Here is an 18,212-nt window from a genome sequence, read left to right on the forward strand (position 1 = left end):
TCTCAGCCCTCCCAGCCCTCCCAGCCCTCTCAGCCCTCCCAGCCCTCCCAGCCCTCTCAGCCCTCCCAGCTCCCAGCCCCCTCAGCCCTCCCAGCCCTCCCAGCCCTCTCAGCCCTCCCAGCTCCCAGCCCTCCCAGCCCTCGCTTTGGGATTGAAGGGAGCACTTTGCTTCAGTAAATGGGGCTCTTTCTGATGATCCCCAGGCTGCTGTGAAGGAGTGAAGTACTTTAGCAGTGGTGGGAGGTTGGGGTCCTCGGGGCCACAGGCAGAGGGTGGGAAAGGCCAGCGGAAGGGGAGCAGGGCGTGGAGGCACCGGGGGCAGGTGGACTCTCAGCAGATTTCAGGAAGGGTCTGAGTTCCTCTCAGCCTGGGGCCCTCCTGGGGGCCTGCTCCCACTCCCCGGCCCACCACTGCTTGGATCAGATGCTCTTGGAGGCCCTGGAGGGGAAGTGCTTTAAGGAAAGCCCTCTCAGTTGTTCGCACACCTTGGCCTCCGAAGACTGGATTGCGCCCACATGGTGTTCCTGACTCCTCTCCCGGGTTTCCCTGAACTCCGCCTACACGTTAGTAACCTGTGTCCTTCATCAGACTGTCTCGTCAGCCCGTTTTGAGTGCATGAGGTTTCCCCTTGGGACCCTGACCGACATGGGGGCAGGAGTGGCAGAAAGGACATCAAGGAGGAGGCTGTTGCCATCGGCCAGGTGAGAGATGCCGGCAGCTTGGACCAGGGTAGCCACAGTGGGGGTGCAAGGAGAGAGGTTCGAAGGTCGATTGTGGCCTGTTGGGGAATGACAATGGCCACCAGCACAAGTGACTGTCTCCAGGAGAGGCGTTGGGACCTGGGGGCTACTTTTGCTTTCCTGACCCTGAATCCCAGCAGAACCATCTCCTCTTCCTGGGCTAAACCACAGCGTGTCGCTCTGTTCTTGAGATTCTCTTCCCTTGAGCATCCACACAGTTCTTAAAGGACCACACACGTGTATGTCCTTGAAGCTCTGTTATGTCAATGTGTCTCCCTCCCTCCCTTCCTCCCTTCCTCCCTCCCTCCCTCCCTCCCTCCCTCCCTCCCTCCCTCTCTCCCTCCCTCCCTTCCTTCCTTCCTTTCTTCTCACCTGAGGAAATTTTTGCATTTATCTTCAGATAGACCCGGAGAGAGAAAAAGGGGGAGAGAGAGAGAGAAACATCGATGTGAGAGAGTCACATCAACTAGCTGCCACCCACACGACCTCAACCAAGGCCAGGGACTAACTGCAACTGAAGTACATGTCCTTAGCGGGAACCGAACCCGAGACTCTGGTCTGCAGGCCGACGCTCTAACTGCTGAGCCAAACTGTCCGGGGCTCATTGTGTCTTTGTGGCCTTGTCATGGTGCTCTCCTGCCACCTTTCACGCTCACAGTGCAGACACTGGTTTCTGTCATCCAGTATGCGCCCCATAACAACGTTTTGGTCAACGGTGGACCACAGACATGACGGTGGCCCCATAAGATTATAATGGAACTGAAAAATTCCTCTCGCCTAGGGACACGTAGTTGTCCTACTGCCGTAGCAACAGCGCAGTACTTACGTGTTTGTGGTGATGCTGGGGTACAGTGTTTATCAAGTCTACAGTAGTGAACAGCAGTGTCCTGGGCCTTCGCACTCCCTCACTGACTCACCCAGAGCAACTCCAGTCTTGCGAACTCTGTTCATGGTGCCCTATACGGGTGTACCTTTTTTTTAATCTTTTAATCATATTGTTACTGTACCTTGTCTATGTTTAGATACATAGACACTTACCATTGTGTTACAGTTGCCTACAGTACATGCTAGACAGGTTTCTAGCCTGGGAGCAATAGGCTAGACCATGCAGCCCAGGTGTGGAGCAGGCTAGACCATGCAGCCAGGTGTGGAGCAGGCTAGACCATGCAGCCAGGTGTGGAGCAGGCTAGACCATGCAGCCCATGTGTGGAGCAGGCTAGACCATGCAGCCCAGGTGTGGAGCAGGCTAGACCATGCAGCCAGGTGTGGAGCAGGCTAGACCATGCAGCCCAGGTGTGGAGCAGGCTAGACCATGCAACCCAGGTGTGGAGCAGGCTAGACCATGCAGCCCAGGTGTGGAGCAGGCTAGACCATGCAGCCCAGGTGTGGAGCAGGCTAGACCATGCAGCCCAGGTGTGGAGCAGGCTAGACCATGCAGCCAGGTGTGGAGCAGGCTAGACCATGCAGCCCAGGTGTGGAGCAGGCTAGACCATGCAGCCAGGTGTGGAGCAGGCTAGACCATGCAGCCAGGTGTGGAGCAGGCTAGACCATGCAGCCAGGTGTGGAGCAGGCTAGACCATGCACCCCAGGTGTGGAGCAGGCTAGACCATGCAGCCAGGTGTGGAGCAGGCTAGACCATGCAGCCAGGTGTGGAGCAGGCTAGACCATGCAGCCAGGTGTGGAGCAGGCTAGACCATGCAGCCCAGGTGTGGAGCAGGCTAGACCATGCAGCCCAGGTGTGGAGCAGGCTAGACCATGCAGCCAGGTGTGGAGCAGGCTAGACCATGCAGCCAGGTGTGGAGCAGGCTAGACCATGCAGCCAGGTGTGGAGCAGGCTAGACCATGCAGCCAGGTGTGGAGCAGGCTAGACCATGCAGCCAGGTGTGGAGCAGGCTAGACCATGCAGCCAGGTGTGGAGCAGGCTAGACCATGCAGCCAGGTGTGGAGCAGGCTAGACCATGCAGCCCATGTGTGGAGCAGGCTAGACCATGCAGCCCAGGTGTGGAGCAGGCTAGACCATGCAGCCCAGGTGTGGAGCAGGCTAGACCATGCAGCCAGGTGTGGAGCAGGCTAGACCATCTAGGTTGGTGTAAGTGCACTCTGTGATGTTCGCACAGTGGTGAAATTGCCTAATGATGCACTTTCCAGAACATATCCCCATCATTAAGTGATGCATGACCGTAATTTTCATCATAATAATTGAACTAGTTTAATGAATCTGGGTTCATGGCTCATTTATTGCCCCGAGAGGGCAAGGACCTTCTCTCATTCGTTGCCTCAGCACCAGCCCTTGGACCTGTGCCTGGCACATGGTAGGGGCTCAATCAGTCTTAATGGACTAAATGTATAAATGAGTTGGCCATGAAGCATCCTCCAGGGGGTCGACCTGCTACTTCCTGTAATGCTCAAGTCTGTTCCACAGACTATGACAAAGTTTTGTCACACACAGGGTGCTGGCTAGGGCAGGTACCATGAAGAGGTGTCATGGAAACTGTTTTTAGTCATGACTGCTACCTTTGCACTGCACACGTGTCCCCGAATCAGGCATTAGTGTCGGTGTGGGCAGAGAAGACTTGAGTACAGAGAGTGAATCTCCATGGATTGATTAAGTGAGGGCCATTTTTCATAACTTGACCCTCACATTTCCATCGATACTACTTCACAAACACAACACTCACAAGAAAGTGACTTCATGCTCTAATCTTCTTCAAATTCTGGGAGTTGGGCCCTGGCTGGTTTGGCTCAGCGGTCAGAGTGTAGCCCTCGGACCGAAGAGTCGAAGGTTTGGTTCCCAGTCAAGGGCACATACTTCAGTTGTGGGTTCGACCCCTGGCCCTAGTCAGGGTCCTTAGGGAGGCAGCCAATTGATGTGTCTCTCTCACATCAATGTTTCTCTCTGTCTCTCTCTATCTCACTCTATCTGAAAAATCAATGGAAAAATATCCTCAGGTGAGAATTAAAAAAAAAAATTCTGCGAGTTGGGATTTTCTGGCATATTATGCTAAAATATAAACTTGACCTCTGATAGGAGCCAACTGGAAGTGCTTGGTGCGAATGCCTGAGAAGAGCGAGGACAAGCGTGTAGAACATTCTAGCGTCTGTCCCTTAAAGTGATCTAGGTTGAGGTCAAGCCAGTCAACCCGCTTCGCAGCCCCGGGGCTCCCGGCCAAACTGGCCCGAGTTATTGCTCTGGGTGTGAACGGTCCTCTCTGTTCTCAGGTCAGGGTTTGGTGATGTCTAGTGATCCTCAAAGCGCATGGGGCAGGATGAGCCAGTGCGAGGGCCGACCCAGCTCGCTGCCGTCACGTGCTGGCTGCATCTGTGATCCTGTCCCGGGGCGGCTAGTCCCACCCGAGTGTCCCGAGGGACGCCCCAAGCTGCAGGGAGAGACAGTGTGGTTGCACGGGAGCAGAGACGCCCTGCCCCTCAGCCCTCCTCCGTCACTCGGCTTTAGGAAGGCCAGTCTCTCTGCCGACCTCCGAACATGGCAGCGTGAGGTTAGGCCAACGGGACGGCACTTCCAGCACCCGGCGTCTGCCTGGCAGCACCGGCAGCGCCGGTTGTCCGTGAACCCTACCCTTGGCATTGGATGAGATAGACTCTCAAGCTAATGTTTTTCCTAACTGGCAACTTGGTTTTTTTTGTATAACGTCACAGTTTGAAGGTGTCGAAGTGAACGCAGGCTCACAGGGAGTGATGCTGGCCCCGACTGAGGTGCGGTACAAGCCCTGCCACTGCGCGAGATCGCCGGCTCCCTCCGAGGGCCCTCCGCCGGGGGGTTACCGGCGTTCCTGCCGAGGTGACATCCAAGCAGGGGTTCAGGCAGTGGGACTGTGGGAGAGTCCTTTGCATCCCGTCCCCTTTGCGTGTGCGTTCGTGTGTGTGCGCGTATGTGCGTGCGTGTGTCGTGTGTGTGTGTGTGTGCGCGCGCGTGCACACACCCATGCTTGCTCTGCAAGGGCCTCTCTATTTGGGGGGACTGTAAGATACATGACCTACTTTATTTATTTATTGATATTTGTAATCTGACATCTGTTCATGTAATGAAAAGTGCAAAGGCGTCCAAGGACTTTGGGGCTACAAACCCAAGTGAACCAAAGTGGGGCCAGAAACCCTGTCTTGGAAAAGCCTCACTGTGCTATAAGTAGGGATACCGAAGCTGACAGAAGTGGGGGTGAGGGTCCTCACGGGGTTCTAGCCCGTGATGTCACTCAGCCTGGCCGCATGATGACGCGCTGGTACTAGTGCTCTGCGTCCCGCTGCGCTCGCCAGGCCCAGTGTCCCCTCCTGCCTGTGCGGCCAGGGCAGCGGACAGGCCCTGCCTGAGTCACTGCCCAGCAGGCGCGGGCACGGGCGTGAGCGCCTCCCAGCACCGGGTCCTGCGGTTCTGAGCTCGCCCTTCCTGAGGCACAGCCCAGCAGGCGCGGGCATGGGCGTGAGCGCCTCCCAGCACCGGGGTCCTGCGGTTCTGATGCTCGCCCTGCCTGAGTCACTGCCCAGCAGGCGTGGGCACGGGCGTGAGCGCCTCCCAGCACCGGGTCCTGCGGTTCTGAGCTCGCCCTCGCGTGTTCCGTTCTCCCAGTCAGATCTGGAGTTTACGTATTTTCCTTCTCACTTCGGCAAGCGCGGGGAGCGCCTGTGAAGTGCGGAACTGGGGTGCAGAGAAGGGAGGTGCCGGTTGTGCTCTGTGGGAGGAGGAGGACGTGGTGGGAACAACACACCTCCGGAGTAGGGTGACACCGTCAGTCCTCAGGTGGCAGCATGTGTGCGGCTGACGCTCTGGGGACTCATGGGCAGCCAGGGGAATCCCTTCCCAGGGGAGGTCATACTGGAGGGGCCTCTTGAAAGGGAAGTGGGGTGTAACCAGGTAAGAAGGCAGGCAGGACAGAGAGCAGGGCAGAGGCTCAGGGACAGAAGTGTGAAGGGAAGAAGAGAGGAAGTTGGTGTGCTAGGGAGGGTGAGGTGACCAGGGAGAGGTGGGGCTGGAGGTCACTGTGACAGGGGCTGCTCCCTACTGCCTGCCTAAGCCGAGTTAAATGATCGGGGTTAGCATCATGTTGCAAGTGAAGGCGTTGAGACTTAGGTGACGTCACTTCCAGAAGGACACACACGTAGTCATTAAAAGAGCAAAATTTGAACTTGGGTCTTTGTGAGACCAAACTTGAAGATCCTTCCTCCAAGAGAACTCTCTCTCCTTCCTCCTTCTCCCTCCTTCCCTCCCTGTCTCTGGCCCTATCTCTCGGGGGGTGCAGAAATACCCCTTGGTGCCCTGACCCTGGCCGCCTTGCTGGGGAGCATGGGTGCCATCCTGGAAGTGATGGGACCCCGCTCAGGAGGATTGTGGGCAGCAGGGACAGTGGTCGAGTAGAGAGGTTGAAGGGAAAAGGGCAACTGCTCCGGGTCCGCTGGTCCACCCTGCTGGAGTGGGCTCGGTTCTCGCACAGCCCTGGACTGGGCATGAGTGGCATCTGGAGTCCGACAGACCTGGGCTTCTGCCTCCCGTCCACCATGAGCCTTTCTTGCAGACTCGAACCTCAGTTTCTTTGCAAACCTGTGAGGATGAAAGGAAATCCAAAATAAGGACAAGTATTATCAGCTTATACTTACTGAGTCTTGCACATGTCCTCACTGACCATTACGCCATTTAACCCTCCTGACAGCCCTGTGGGGCGGACGTGGTTGGCATTACCGTACACAAGCGCTGACTTGTCTGTAAATGGTGCAGCTCGGATGAAGCCACAGATCACGGCATTTAAACTCTATTCTTACTGCCTTATAGAAGCGCGCGGCCTGGGACCCAGGTGGGAGTCAGAACTCTTATCAGTATGATTAGTTTCTGTTATTATTAGACGGGGGTCTGAGAGCCAGGCAGGAGCTGAAGGAAGATGGTGGAACCCATCAGCAGCCTCGGGACTGCCAGCCAGGTGTCCGTCTCTTCCCCGGGCCCCTCCCACCCAGGCAGGGCACCCGCTGCCTTCCCACCCCATTCCGCACCCAGAGGCCCCTCAAGTGCCCTCGCTCCCTCCAGCTGCAGGATGCCCGGCTGGGAGCTCTGTGCTAGGGGACGGTCCCTCTGCCTCCTGGTGGAAGGGGAGGCCTCCTCAGAAGTGCTTTCTCCAGCCCAGCCCACAGGGGGCCGGGAATTCACACTGTCCCTTCCCTGGGGAAGGCCGTCAGTCCCCGCCATTCATCACCATCCCACCTCCTGGGGGTCCTCGGCACCCACGTCTCTCTTCCCAGTCAGATCCCCAGGCCTTTGACAGCAGAGCTGCTGCTTAATTCTGGGGAGGGGGAGGAGTGTGTGGGGGGTTGGACTGGATGGAGTTGAGGGCCTGGGAGTCTCCCAGCGAGGATCTCAGAGCCAGACTCCCCCTTGACTTGACTCGAGCATGGATTTCGGGGTATACTCTTTGAGCGTCTTTGCATCTGATCCACCTCCCTGTGGTCCCCAAACCCTAAATTTGTGTTGGTCCTCAGAGAGGGTATGGAACTCACGTGTCTATATATGAGTATATATTATGTAATGAGAGCTATCATCCTAAAAGAAAGCCAGAAAATGTAATCCGAAGCTCGGAAACTCTGAACAGCGTATCATTTTTAGTGGTGTTCACGAGCTTAATTTCCGAATCCTAAGTGTGCCCAGCGCTTCTTCCTTAGCACCGACCTCACTGGGCAAAGTCCGTTTTCCTTGGCCCCACCCCTTCTCTCTGGGGCCCTGGATCACCCCGTGTCATTTCAGCACCCAGGACGGTGTGCAGGTAGGCTGATGGGGCCTGAGAAACTGGGAGATCCTTTCTCGTGTGGGGCGTGCTTTGAAAATAGTACACGTGTGCCTGGACGTGCCTCAGAATGGCTGGTATACCTGCAGCGACCAGGCCGCCTGTTAAGTTCCATATGTTAAAGGAGGATGGGGTCTTGTGAGCATGAAGAAGAGCTGTTATACCCGACCAGTGTGGCTCAGGGGTTGAGCGTTGACCCACGCACCAAGAGGTTGCCGGTTTGATTCCCGGTCAGGGCACCTGCCCAGGTTGTGGGCCCGATCCCCAGTGTGGGGCATGCAGGAGGCAGCCAATCATTGTTCTCTCTCATCGATGTTTCTATCTCTCTCCCCCCCCCCCACACCCCGCCTCTAAAATCAATAAAGAAAAAAAATTTTTTTTTTTTTTTTTTTAATCCTCACCCGAGGATATTTTTTCCATTTTTTTTATACAGATAGAGTGGGAGGGAGAGAGAGGAAGGGAGAGAGAGTGAGAAACATCGACGTGAAGGGACACATCGAGTGGCTGCCACCCGCACGACCAACCAGGGCCGGGGACAAACTGCAACCAAGAAAAAATATTTTAAAGAAAAAGAGCTGTTACTCATTTTTGATGGATTTAGGCGATGACACCGCATTTGTTTTCTGTGGTAACTTTATGGTGTTGTGTGTAGTAAGTGGGCGCACAGTCCGCCACTCTGTCTCCGGGAGCAGAGATGTTCACACACAGGCTGAGGGCAGCCCCTCATCCCATGAGCCACAGTCCCAAACATTTAGAGGGAATCTCAGGTTGCTCAGTGGTTTTATTTTCGCTCTTCTAGGAAGGAATGTTTAGAGTTGAAGTTGTTAGAGAAGGAAAATGCTGCAGAGATTTCAGTTGTAAGTTAACCTGATACAATAGAGCAAACTCCCGTGAAACTGCTTTCTTCATAAAAATCGTTAACAGCACAAAGCTGCACCAGAGAAAAACCCTGGATGTGCAGTCTTGGTTTTTGAAATTTGCAAGAAAAAAATGGGCAAGTTTTTAAAAATGCCTTTTTTTTTTTCTTTCAGTGGCTTTCATTGATTAGTTAAAAGGTGTTGTTACGTTAGTCTCATTTCTTAGAAGTTAACGTTTAGAAGCGTTTTCAGGGTGGAACGGAGTGTGTTGGCATTCTGCCTTGGGCACCATCCGGAATTTGAAACGGAGGGGCCTGGGCTTGGTAAGACTGGAACCCAAGGCTCGGGGCACACAGTAGCAAGAATCAAAAGTTCTAAAAATAAAAAAAAATCATGTTCTTGACTCTCGTGTCCCATGCTAGGAATTTATCCTTAGAAGTACTGGAATTCGACAGTGAGCAGAGAAATACAGACAGGGCTTTGAGCTGCACTATTGTTTATGATAGTGAAAATGTCCAGCGCGTACATCGTAAGTTCCAGAGCAATATAGGTAGTGACTCTCCTCGGCTTCGCCCACCCCTCTACCGAGCCCTCGCCTGGTGCCCACGCAGTTGTGCCCAGCGCAGCGCCCGCCCCCGGCAGCTCTCAGTAAATGTCATGGGCCAGGCGCTTCCGTGGGGCCGGTGTCAGCCTGCTGCCTGGAGCCCTGTTTATGCTGCTGCAGCCAGCGGCGCCCCACCCCTCCGTCCGTCTAATGTCCCCATGTCCACCTCCCTGGAACCCTTGACAATGGCCTGCTCTCCTCGAGTCTTTTAGTTCTTTCTGCCTGAAGCGGCCTTGCTCAGTGTGAACAGATGGATGCGGTGAGGCAGAAATCGGGCATGTGTGAGGTCGTGGACCCATAGCAGTTAGAGCTGGGCAAGTTGGTGAAGGGAGGAGGAGCAGGGCAGAAGAGGGGGAGCAGGGGGAGGGGGGAGCGGCAGGGCATCCACCAGAGTGCCCTGAAGGTCTGAGCTGCAGCCAGCCATGGTCACGGCATGGTGAGGGTGCCACTTCCCGCAAGGATTCATCCTTAACTCGGGCACTTGCTGCCTCCTCAGAGGACATCCCCATTTGCCACCTCATCCTGGACTGCCACATTCAGGCTGTGGCCCACCCTGCGGGGTGGAGAGGGGTCATGCAGATGAAAGGAGGTGTATGAAGCAGGGCCAGGCACACAGAAGCCCCCTCCTTGGGGAGGTTTTACCTTTAGGTGAGAATGGAGCCCACACTGGGAGCTTCTGTGTTATTCTTCCTTAGGGTCAAGGGCAGGAAACACATTTATTTCTGCCCCCACAGCACCTGGCACACTGCTTTGCACGCAGCGGGTACTCAGTAAGTATTTGTGGAATGATTGATTGGCCCAGGCTAGTGTCCCTGGGAAGGGGAAGAAGGCAGCTACATTAGTTGGAAGGCTTTGTGAATGGAAAACCTGTAGGAGTTGGTGAATACATTTGTAATGAGATCATATAGGTTTCCTCTTCCATTTTTTTTTTATCAACTTCTGTAAATGAGCTGAATGTGAATTTCTACATTAAAATTTAATTTGTTAAACTCGGATATCAAAGGCTCAAATCAACCGTTTTGGTGGGGAGTCCCCAAGCCTTGGGTCCCTTCGCCTGGCTCAGGTCTAGTGATGAGGTGCTTTAGTGACGAGCGGTCTGGCTGTCACCCCGTGAACAGCTCTGGCTCCACAGACGGGTGGAGAATAGGGAATTGGACTGGAAGCGGGACAGGTGGAGAGAGCGTGATTATAGCGTCGGCAAGTGGCAAGCCGCTCAGTTGTAATCCTGAGGATTAATTAGCCTGATTATTGAATTATCTGTTGTATGGATTTGCCATTTTCAGAAGCGCTCAGAGGTCTCCCGCTGGGCGCTCCTCCCTGCCAGCCCCTCCTTCCCCATCGTCATGACAGCGGCCGCTGAGTGCCAGCTCGTCTATTTCATACAGCAGCCCTCCAGGGGGACACATTGTTACCCCCACCTCACTCCCCTCCTCTCCCGCCACGTAGTCTAACCCACCAGCACCCCCTTCCTAAGTCCAGGCCTCCCTCCCGCACTGCTCTGGGGCCAGGCGGATCCTCTGCATCCTCGAGCCCATCTGCCTCCTCCTGGCTCAGAACCCGCACTGGGTCCCACCTGGACACCTGTGCGGCCTCGTCCTGCCGCCCCACCTCGTCCTGAGCTCCAGCCACACTGCCCCCCTTTAATTCCCACCTGGGGGCTCTGATGGCCTGTCCTACCTGTTCCCCACTTCCCCAGGGAGGCACGGCCAGTTCTAGAATTGGGGGAGTGAGGCTCGGGGGCGGGACGGCCGGCGCATAAAGGAAGCCCAGTTCTTCACCCATTTAATTCATTTGCCAAGCGTCTGCGTGTCCGTCCTGTGTCCGGCCCTGCCGTCCCTGCTGCGGGTATCGCGGCGAGCCGAGCCCAGTGCCGCCGCCGGCAGCCTGCCCTGGGACATGGGGTGCTGAGAGCTGGGAAAGAGGGCAAAGCAGGTGAGGCGCCTGAGGGGGGCAGGCGGGGGGGCCTGCAGGAGGGCCTGTGGGATGAGGGAGTGATCTGGGGTAGACATGGGGCATCGCAGGAGGAGAGGCCTAGCATGTTCTCAGAGCAGCAGGGAAGCGGTGGGAAGGGAAGGGGGAGGGGCTGGGTGTGTGAAAGGACGTGGCCGCACCGTCCTGTGGGTCACGTTCGGTTTGGGATCTTACTCCGAGTGGAATGGGAAGCCACGGGAGGATTTTCCGCAGAGGAGTTACCTGGCAGGTTTTGAAGGTTTACTTGGCACTTGAAAGGCCAGAAGCAGGTAACTGAGGTGCTAGCAAAGGTCCAGGCAAAGGTGGCGGTGCTCGGACCAGGCGGTATTTTGGAGGTGCAGAGGGCCGGACACGAGATGTGGTTGGAGGTAGAGCCTGCAGGCTTTGCTGAGGGACTGGACGTGGGTCCAGGTCGAGAGGTCTGATCAGGTGTTTCACGGTGAGCCTTCGTCTGTGCCCGCCGCGGTCCTGGAGAAGGTGCTCAGTCCCTGTGCCTCGGGCCTCTGCGCTGGGTCACTCCCTGGCTTCACACTCTGAAGGCAACTCCTCCTCCGGCACATCTCGGTGTCCGCTTATCGGTTCACCAGTGTGACTGCCTAATCTCTCACCAAACCGGCTCATCCCTGCCCTTCACCGCATGGCCTTGTACCTGTGGTACCGAGCACAGTGGCACATAGTAGGTGTGCAGCAATGCCCGAGGGAATGCCTGAATGAATGAGGCTGAGAGAAGTTAAGAAACTTGCCCGAGTCCTGTTGGTAGTAAGTGCTTTGGACAACACCCTTCACCTCAAGGAGCTCGCTTCCTTCCCACCCACCCTCGGGGGCTTCAGGGACTGTCCTCTCACAGATGTGCTCGCCCTCCCCTCCCCCCCCACATGTTGTTTTCTGGAACACTGCAGACCGTCTGGTGGAAGTGTTTGTTTCCATGTGTCACCCTGTGACATGCGATGGCTCTCTGCTTGCAGGAAATCCGCCATATGCGTTCTGTGCCCCATCAGGATTGCAGCCCCAATTAGACCTTCCAGCTGTGTTTGGGTTGCAGGCTTATTCACGGAGCCTGCTAATCCCTTGCTGCGCGTCGGAGAGAGAAGTCAGTCTTCCTGAAGCCTCGACACACGGCCCCTTGTGGGAGGTGGACACCCGTTGTCAGTGGAGGGTCCCGCAGAAGGTGACAGGGTCACAGTGGGGAGGCGGGGCGCCAGGACCCTGTGGGGAGGCCCGGTGTGCAGGCAGAATCAGCTGGACCACAGACTGGAGGACAGCCTGAGCCCTGTGGGCCTGCTCAGGACCAGGAGCAGGGAAGGCAGGTGCGCCCACAGGGCGAGGGCTCTGCAGGGCCAGGGCACACGTGCGGAGGAGCTTGGCTCTGAGAGCCTCCGGGGCACCATTCTCTTTGGGCAGCCAGCATTCCCGAAGCCAGAAACATGCCGGTCAGACACATCTTCCAGGGAAAGTGATCAGCACCACGAAAGCTCTTCCAGCCCACGGACCTCAGCTGGGAAGCAAGACTCGGAAAAGCCTGAGCCCTGGCACAGGGCCGTGGACGCGGTCTGGTCTGTGTGGGGCGGCTGCGGAAACATCGCCCCGGCCCAGGCATGTTGTCCTGTGGGGCGTGGGCATTGGGCTGGAGCGGCTCCCCTGGAGGCAGCCCTCTGCGTCACCAGGGCAGCAGGAGGGCACACAGCCCTGCGCCCCCGCCTCCAGCTGGAGAGCCTGCAGGTGCTGGCCGCGCCCGTGGTCACCACCTCTGCAACCAGCGGCTCCTCTTGGTCCGGCTTCGTCTTTGGTTCTGTCCGTCCAGCAAGCAACACACATAGCTGTCTAAGCTTCAGCGCCCGGAAAGAGCGGAATCAAGGAGTGTGTTCGTGTGTGGCTGGGGTGCCTCGTTTGTGAAGAAGTGTCCCCTGCAGGGCCCCTCAGGGCCCCGGCTGGCCACTGGCTCTTGAACAGCCTTGGACATTCACTCATTGCTTCAGCTCTAAAATGAGTGGGCTGGACTTGATTATCTTTATGGAACTTTAAAGTCCCTAAATTTTTTGTTGTTGTTAATCCTCACCTGAGGATTTTTTTTTTAACCCTCACCTGAGGACATTTTCCCATTTTTATTCAGATAGAGCGGGAGGGAGAGAGAGAGAGAGAAACATCCACGTGAAAGGGACACATTGAGTGGCCGCCACCCGCACAACCCAACCAGGGCTGGGAACAAACTGCAACCGAGGTACATGCCCCTAGCGAGAACCGAACCCGGATCTCTCTGGACCGCAGGCTGATGCTCCAACCGCTGAGCCAAAGCAGCCAGGGCCAATGTGTTCTTTTGTTGTTGTTGTTTTTTTTTTTTGATAGTGGAAGGGCGGGAGGGAAAAAGAGAAAGAGAAACATCAATATGAGAGAGATACATTGATTGGCTGCCTCCCACACGACCCCAAATGGGGTCAGGGATCGAACCTGAAACCCAGGTACGTGCCCTTGACTGGGAATTGAACCCGAGACCCTTCAGTCTATGGGCCAACGCTCTGACCACTGACCCACACCGGCCAGAGCTGAAGTCCCTACATTTTTGAAAGACCAAGGCCAGAGTCTGCGGGAGGTCGCTCTCACACTAGCTCGCCGAGAAGTGCTTGGCACCTCTTACTGCTTGACATGAGGTGGGAGACCCACTGTCCTTGGTGCTTGTCCCTCCCCTACATCTCCCGTGCCTTTTGACTCCTCCTCTGCCCTCACTCTGCCTGGGGGCTCTGCAGCCCTGATGGCAGGGACAACAGTAACCTGGTCCATCCCCTCGTCTGAATCTCAGACTGGAGGGGCAGGCCCGGCATTTGTTATTATTTCCATCTGAAAGATGATGATCTGACCTGGCCGGTTTTGCTCAGTGGTTAGAGCGTCAGCCCGCAGACCAGAGAGACCCGGGTTCGGTTCCCGCTAAGGGCATGTACCTCAGTTGCAGTTTGTCCCCAGCCCTGGTTGGGGTCGTGTGGGTGGTGGCCACTCGATGTGTCTCTTTCACATCGATGTTTCTTTCTCTCTTTTTCTCTTTCTCCCTCCCGCTCTATCTGAGGATAAATGCAAAAATGTCCTGGGGTGAGGATAAAAAAATTTTAAAAAGATGATAATCTGAGGTTAGAGAGGACATCAGGAAACATGTGGACTGGATGCCAAGTCTCCTGACGTTCTTCCCCAATCCATGCAAGAGGCCCAGGACTCTGGGCAGATTTGCATTCAGGGGAACATCACAGACTTCTCTCGGGGGGTGCACCCTTTGAGAACACACATTCTTGTAAATGTGTTGTAAATTCTTGTAAATCTCTTGTTGCAACGCAGTTCGCTTGGTTTCATTAAGGCAGTGTAAAGGGAAATAACTTTCAAAATACCTAATGCATTCCAAACAGAACATGTTAAATTGCATTTTGTAGGTTCTGAGGTCTCAAATCCATTTCATTTCCTAAATGTATAATCTCAAATCCGTGTCATATCCTGAACCCAGAGCCGGCATTTGAATAATGCCAGGGACAGTGAAATCAAGAGACAAGTGACGAAATGCCCGCTGACAGCGTGAGTGCTCCCCTTTTCTTCCTGGCCGCAGAGAGAAGCGTCTTCCTCTCTCATGTTTCCCTAGAAATAAACTAACTTGAAATGGGTTTTCCAGCTTCTCTTTTTTTTATCCTCACCCGAGGACATTTTTCCATTTTTTGTTCAGATAGAGTGGGAGGGAGAGAGAGAGAAAAACATCGATGTGAAAGAGACACATCGAGTGGCTGCCACCTGCACGACCCAACCAGGGCTGGGGACAAACTGCAACCGAGGTACGTGCCCTTAGCGGGAACCGAACTCGGGTCTCTCTGGACTGCAGGCCGACGCTCTCACTGCTGAGCCAAACCGGCCAGGACTACACCAGCTTCTCTTTACAGCTGTGCTATGCTGTTAACTGGGGCCTGGGCTTCTTTGGGTTTGTGTTGCTTCCTTTTGAAATGGGTGCAGCAGACCAAGCCCCAAGGAGATGGAGAGTTTTTTGCAAACATGGTCTCCCCTGGCCGTCCAAAGCTTCCTTTTGTAGGTTTCTTGCCAACCACTAAGGAAATGCAGACACCTGTGTTTTGGAGCATTTAAATCAGCACTAGTTTTGTTGTCCTATGTCACGCTGAGACTTTTTTAAGGGGGTCTAAAACTGGAACCGAATCCAGCCTTCCCTTCCTGTTTCCTTCCCTTCAGGACTAGTGGACTAGTGGACTAGTGGACTAGTGGACCGGGAGGTGCAGGGAGGAGCCGTGGGGTGCGCCCTGAGGGCACGCGGGGTTTATGGGAGGAGGGGCAGGGAAGAATGGCATTAATGAAGGTATGGCAGAAGGACAGGGCAAACATTTGGGGAGAATGTTGAAGAATTCTGGATAAATGGCTGCACCTTCATTATGGGGTGGGACAGAGAATAGGTTGGGTGTAAGGGAAGACGGGGTGTTCGTGGCTCACGGGGCAGCAGGCAGCGGGGCAGCTGGAGGATTCGGGTAGGGACTGACTACCAACGTGGGCGGTAGTGAGAGGACTGTGCGCCGGAGCCCGACCCTTCCCGCCGTGAGTTGTCTGCTGCCTGGCCCAGCCCGGAGGCAGACAGAGGGGTTCATGGCACCCTGGGGCGGAGGGCTCAGCTGAACCAGGCTGCTGAGGTCACGTTGGGTGCAGGAGAGAATGAGACAGGATGGTGAGCAGCAAAGCCCTGCGGGGTGAGGGTGGCAGGTGGAAGCCACTGGAGGAAGCAGGCAGGGTCAGGTGTGCAGCTCCAGGGAGTTCACGAGCCTGTGCACCTCCTGAGGCTGGAGCACTGCTCACCTTGGCCACAAAGAGAAGCGCTTGCCCATGTGGGTGCTCAGAACACGGTGCATTCATCTCTCCGATCTGATGCCCGGTGTAGCTGCAGCGAGTAGTACCGGCGCGTGGAGGCCCTGGGCCTACGGGCTGGAAGGGGGCACCGCCGAGGGTGCTGGCCTCCTTTTACGTGGGGTCTTGGTCCACTCGGGCTGCTGTGACAGAAATGCCGTAGATTGGTTAGCTCACAAACAGCATTTGTGTCTCTCAGTGCTGGAGGCTGGAAGTTCAAGATCGAGGCACCAACAGGGTCACGTTCTGGAGAGAGCCCACTTTCTGGCTCATAGCCAGAGCCACCTCCCTGCACCCCACATGGTGGAAGGGCCCAGGCCTCTCCGGAGCCTAGTATAAGGGCACTAATCCCGTTCACGAGGGCCGCACCTCCCGACCTGCACACCCCCTGAAGGCGCCCCCGTCGTTTATAAGCCGCCCCCTTGGTCGTGTTTCGGTACAGCAGCCAGAACGGACGGACGGGGGAGCCGTCCAGTGGCTGGAGCGAGGCCACCCGCCGAGCAGCCGGAAGGACCGTTGGCCAGCGGCAGGGACTAGAGGTGAGGGAGGAGTCTCCCCTCACGCCTCCGGAGAGAGCGTGGCCTGAATTTCAGACCCGGCGCCTCCTGCACGGTCAGTCTCTGTGGGCCGAAGTCACTGGTTTGTGGTGCTTGGTTAGGGCAGCCGCAGGAAACGGGCACGTGCCAGCATGAGCCTTGACCTCAGTGACTTGCCACCAATTGTACAACTGAAGATAGTGAGGCAGAACCAGAGTCCCATTTCCAAGGCTCTCTGTCCCACCCCAGTCAACAGGCGTTTAAGTAATGACCATGTGAGACATACTTCCTCTTCTTTTTTTAAAATTCTCACTGGTGGATATTTTTCCATTGATTTTCAGATGGAGTGGGAGGGAGGGAGGGAGGAAGAGAAACATTCATGTGAGAGAGACACACTGATTGGTTGCTTTTTTGCACGACCCCAACCAGGGCTGGAATCGAATCTCAACTGAAGTATGTGCCCTTGACCAGAATCAAACCCGTGACTCTGGTCTGCGGGCTGACGCTCTAACCGCTGAGCCAAACTGGCCAGGGTGAGATATACCTTCTTTTTATAGCCTGTAACCTAACCAGAGAGGCAGAGCCGATCTTCCAGTGGTGTGTGTTGATATCCAAGCTTCTGTAGATCCCTGAACTCAGAAAAAAAGTCTTTTTTTTATCCGTATCCTGGAATAATAGTATGTCTTGTCCCCTGAACTAGTTGTCTGAAAACACTAAGACGCACCATGAATGCCAGCATATTATTAGCAACAGTGAGTGCAGGAAGAAAGGACTGGCATAGACTCGGAGAGGCGAGGATTGTGTGCGCCACCTGATAGGGTGTGAGTTGGACAGAAGTTGTTTGTGGCTGAGGAGGTGTCCGGGAAGAACGACCATGAGCAGAGGTGGGAGAGTGTGAATTTGGGGGCATATTGATCAGATGGATCAGTTTGACTGTGATGGAGAGTTACTGTTCATCTTCCAGTCAGTATTTGGGGTCCACACCAAGTCAGTGACACAAAGTATTTGATGCAGAAAAGTGTCATTATAGACATGGTCATTGCACAGGTTATCTTTCTATTTATGGAAGGTCTCCAAGGCTCATTATCTCTGGAATCGCTTTGTCTGTCCCATTGAGTGGAGAGAAAAAGAATGTTACTGAAACAGATGTGAGCACTTGACTCTCTCTCGTCCCACTTTTTAATTTCCTTTGCATATATAAACGTTAAAATAAAAATAGCAAATTCAGATAAAGGTGGTAGTGTATCCAAAGAGTAGTACCAAAACACCTGCTAATTTAAACCTGGGACTTTATGAATGAGTTAAAACTATCGGTTGCTTTTATCTGCGTTTACTTTGCACTGAATTCCACACTGCTATGCGGGGATAACCGAGCAGATTATGACCCCATATGCTTCACATAATTTGATGCACATAGGTTCTTAATAGCTTTGGTAAAATGGAACTGTGTTTGACACTGCTTTTGTTTGTGGTTAGATGATGTGTTTATTTCTGAGAACTTGAAGAAAACAGAATGCTGACTACCTGCTGGTCTATCCCATTAGCCTTCTTCAGCTTTTAAAACATCCGCTTCAGCTAGGGAGCAGAGCACACTCGTGGGGTGTGGGCACTGCTCTGGGGTCCCTTGGCTACAGAGCAGCATTTGACCTGAACCTGGGATCCCAGACCTACCTCTCCAGAGGGTTTAGGTGCTGACACCCCCAAGAGCGCGTGTGAGGCAGGCTCCCGGGCTGAGGGCAGCGTGGAGGCCGTGTGCCCTGTACGACGCACGGCTTCTGCTGCTGCGATCACCCTGCTGCCACCTGCTTGTAATTATAGTACGCTCTGTTTTATTTCAGAAGTAGGGATTTGCCTGTTCT

At 55.0% G+C, this 18,212-nt stretch overlaps 1 protein-coding gene across 1 annotated transcript in view; it reads left to right on the top strand.

The window, feature by feature from the left end:
* Positions 1-636: 636 nt before the first annotated feature.
* Positions 637-18,212, top strand: part of ZDHHC14 (zinc finger DHHC-type palmitoyltransferase 14) — a 139,534-nt gene continuing 121,958 nt past the window's right edge. Inside the window, exon 1 of the mRNA XM_036247852.1 lies at positions 637-701. Within this exon, the coding sequence (XP_036103745.1) occupies positions 646-701 (56 nt within the window). The 5' untranslated portion in view covers positions 637-645. The remainder of the gene's footprint in view (positions 702-18,212) is intronic.

This window comes from Molossus molossus, unplaced genomic scaffold, assembly GCF_014108415.1.
Source record: "Molossus molossus isolate mMolMol1 unplaced genomic scaffold, mMolMol1.p scaffold_m16_p_8, whole genome shotgun sequence".
Lineage (NCBI taxonomy): Eukaryota > Metazoa > Chordata > Mammalia > Chiroptera > Molossidae > Molossus > Molossus molossus.